The 4,039-nt window shown below is 41.8% G+C and overlaps 1 protein-coding gene across 7 annotated transcripts in view; it reads left to right on the top strand.

The window, feature by feature from the left end:
- The window catches only part of LOC122552173 (cAMP-dependent protein kinase catalytic subunit alpha-like), a 213,375-nt gene that overhangs the window by 168,547 nt on the left and 40,789 nt on the right, over positions 1-4,039 (top strand). For all 7 annotated transcript variants that reach the window (XM_043694713.1, XM_043694714.1, XM_043694712.1 and 4 more), the window contains one exon: positions 3,887-4,015. In XM_043694713.1, coding sequence (XP_043550648.1) covers positions 3,887-4,015 — 129 coding nt within the window. The remainder of the gene's footprint in view (positions 1-3,886; positions 4,016-4,039) is intronic.

The following is a 4,039-nucleotide window of genomic DNA, read 5'->3' as shown; positions in this document are numbered from 1 at the left end:
ACGTTTCGGGCAAAAGCCCTTCATCAGGAATAAAGGCAGTGAGCCTGAAGCGTGGAGAGACAAGCTAGAGGAGCCTAGCTTATCTCTCCACGCTTCAGGCTCACTGCCTTTATTCCTGATGAAGGGCTTTTGCCCGAAACGTCGATTTCGCTGCTCCTTGGATGCTGCCTGAACCGCTGTGCTCTTCCAGCACCACTAATCCAGAATCTGGTTTCCAGCATCTGCAGTCATTGTTTTTACATAGTAAATGGAAAAGTCCTGGGGAAATTGATGTACAGAGAAATCTGAGTGTTCAGGTCCTTTGTTCCTTGAAGGTGGTAAAGCATGTCAATGGAGTGGTCAAGAAGGCATACGGCATGCTTTCCTTCATCGGATGGGGCATTGAGTACAAGCGTTGGCAGGTCATGTTACAGTTGTATAAGATTTTGGTTTGGCCACATTTGGAATACTGAGTATGTTTCTAATTGCCACATTACCAAAAGGATGTGGATGCTTTGGAGAAAGTGCAGAGGAGGTTCACCAGGATGTTGCCTGATATGGAGCTTTCCAGAGAGGTTGAGTAAATTAGGATTATTTTCATTAGAAAGACAGGCTGTGGGGGGACCTGATTGAAAATCATGAGGTATAGACAGGGTGTATAGCAAGAAGCTTTTTCCCAGAGTGGGGGTCACAAGTTCAAAGTGAGAGGGGATAAGTTCAGGAGAGATATGCCTAGAATGCATTGCCAGTGGAGTGGTAGAGCAGGCACAATAGCATCATTTAAGATGTATGTGGACAGATACGTGAATGGGCAGGAAACAAAGGGATACAGACCCTTAGAAAATAGGCGACAGGTTTAGATAGAGGATCTGAATCAACGCAAGCTTGGAGAACCAAAGGGCCTGTTCCTGTGCTGTAATCTTCTTTTGTTCTTTGTTCTCTTTGTTCTTTGACCTTCCCTCCATCGTGAGGCCAGAAGTGGGGATGTTCGCCAATGATTGCACAATGTTCAGCACCATTCGTGACTCCTGACATACTGAAGCAGGCATGTTCACATGCCACAAAATCTGGACAATATCCAGGTTTGGGCTGACCAGTGGCAAATAACATTAATGCCACACAATCTATCTATTGCCCTTTGATATTCAATGGTGTTACCATCACTGAATCCCCCACTATCAATAACCTGTGGTGGTGGTGGTGGTGGTGCGAGGGGAGGGGGGAGGGGAATGGGGATGGGGGGGGAAGGGCGGTGTTACCATTGACTAGAAACTCAACTGGACTTGCTACATAAACGCAGTGGCCACAGGATTGGGTCAGAGGCTAGGAATATTACGATAAGTAACTCACCTCCTGACTCAACAAAAGCCTGTCCGCCATCTGCAATGCACAAGTCAGGAGTGTGATGGAATACTCCCTACTTGACTGAGTGGGTGCAGCTCCAATAACATTCAATAAGCTGGACACCATCCAGGACAAAGCAACCTACTTGATTGGCATTCCATTCATTCCCTCCTCCTCCACCAATTTAGCAGCAGCAGTGTGTACTGTCTGCAAGGCACACTGCAGACATTCATCCAAGGACTTTAGACAGCACCTTCCAAAAACACATCGGGAAGAACAAGGGCAGCAGATACGTGGGAACACCACCCCATGCAAGTTACCCTCCAAGCCGCTCACCATGACTTGGAATTATATTGCCATTCCTACACTGTCAGTCAAAATCCTGAAATTCCCTCCCTAAGAGCATTGTTGGTCTACCTATAGCACATGGACTACAGTGGTTCAAGAAGACAGCTTACCATTACCTTCTCAAGGGCAAATTGGGACAGGCAATAAATGCTGACCCAGCCAGTGATGCCCACGTTGCATGAATGAACAAAAACAAAGTGTTCAAGAAGAAGGTAGAGATAGTTCTTGGGGCTAAAGGATATGGGGAGAGGGCAGGAGCAGCTTAGAGTTAGCTGATCAGCCACGATCATATCGAATGGTGGTGCAAACTCAAATGGCTGAAAGGCCTACCCCTATTTTCTGTTTTTCTGAAACAATGAGCTGAAATTAATGACTCGCGTTGATGCACATCAACACCAGCTGGTATAGCAGGAGAATTGTATCTATCAGTTAACAGGAAGAATCAAAATTAATTGAGGATGTTGATATAAATTCTTAAATTAAAATTTAAAAAGGCAGGAGACAGAGTTTAAGCATCTGAATGCATTTAGGCAAAACTCTGGAAAGTCAACTACAATGGACGAGACACCATGTCCAGACAGCTGAAAAGCATCTCCACTGCCACTTCCTCTTTACTCATCTGTCAAATGGCAGAGGAGGATATAGGAAATGCTACAAAGACACACTGAAGTTCTCCTTGAAGCACAGCAGTGTTGACATTATTGGCTGAGGTAAGCTTGTGACCAGTTATTCAAAGCAAAGGCAACTTGTTCATTAAACTGCATCATGCTTTGAGTCCAAAAACTTTAATGATAATGTACAGAGGCAGGAGAAAAGAAAATTAAAGGAAGCAAATTCTGCAATTTGAATCCACATTATCATGAAGCTGCCAAAGATCTGAGGTCAAGAATTGGCCTGCTTAGACTCTTGAAGATTCATGACAGATACTGCACTCTCAGTAGATGTCATCATCAAAACCAGAGTCTACCAATGACTCTCATTGAACATTTTTATTGTTACTGCCTGCTCTGATCAGACAAACTAAACTTTGTATTCTAACATAGAATTAACTTGAGGCATGAATATTAACTGTTAATTATTGAAGTTTAACATACCTCTCTGTTGTAACTGGCCTCTACCAAGCTAACGCTGAATTAAAATGACATTTACGTCATTGGTCTCTGACTCAGTTTATAGAAAGCAAGTCAGGAGTAGCAAGCTCAAAACTGCACTCTTGATTTTTTTGGAACAAGTCTAGGATGATACTACAGCTCTGATAATACCTGATAACACTACACAAATCTTACTCCATTGTACAAAGTACTATCTTTCAAATAGGGACCAAAACCTTCTTGGTCTGCATGTTCAAATGAACATAAAGAAAAAACCTATAACAGTACTCAAAAAGGAGGAACTTCTCACAGTGTTTTTTCTGGCTGACATTCTTCTATATGATGCCATCACCAAAAGCTAACCAATCAGTTATTCACTCATCTATTAACTGTTTGTTATTAACATCTATTAACACACAAATTTCCAATACACTGTAGGAACAAGTCTGTCTTCCCAAGAACAATCCCTCAATGGAACAAACTGCTAAAGAAAATATTCACAGCCCCAACTAAAGACCTATTTTTAGATTGATTCCATTGAAAAGTTTAATTATCAGCACTATCATCTCAGCAGCCCATGCCCTGTTTAGCTACCCATAGAAATGTTGGCAGACCCTGGACAGTAGTCTGTGATGCCAATGCAACTGAAACCAATGAAGGTATAATTGAACTTCTCTCAGTTTATTGGCCTTGAAGGATTTTAGAACAGTATCAGGTGCTTTATAAATGAAAGATGTTTCTTTAAAAAATTTAAATTTGAAAAGTTCATAAAGCACAAATTTATAGTTGGGAGCATTTAAAGCATTTTATGTATTTGTTTCAAGTCTTAAGACTCCAGACACTGAGCATTGTGATTGACTCTTAATTGTTTTTTGGAAATGGCAAACTACTCATTTCAAGAGCAACTAGGAGATGGACAGCAAATGCTGGCAATGCCAGCAACACCCATATACTATGAAAGAATATTTTTTCAAAAGCCAGCATTGCTTCTGAATAACATATTCTAAAACAAGAGAACTCTGTGTGAGAGGCATCATATGTAGAACAGAATTGGAATGTTCAAAATAAACAGGCCAATTGGCCATTAGACTTCTGACGGCTCACTGACTTTCCTTCTCTTGCAGAACACAGCATGTCTGGATGACTTTGAGAGATCAAAAACACTGGGCACAGGGTCCTTTGGTAGAGTGATGTTGGTGAAGCACAAAGTTACAAATGAACACTATGCGATGAAGATACTGGACAAACACAAGGTGAAAGGACTTGATTTCTCTTGT

The sequence above is a fragment of the Chiloscyllium plagiosum genome, chromosome 8 (genome assembly GCF_004010195.1).
Source record: "Chiloscyllium plagiosum isolate BGI_BamShark_2017 chromosome 8, ASM401019v2, whole genome shotgun sequence".
In the NCBI taxonomy this organism is placed as follows: Eukaryota; Metazoa; Chordata; class Chondrichthyes; order Orectolobiformes; family Hemiscylliidae; genus Chiloscyllium; species Chiloscyllium plagiosum.
Note: the sequence above shows the minus strand (reverse complement) of the source record. Positions and strands in the feature narration are given on the sequence as shown.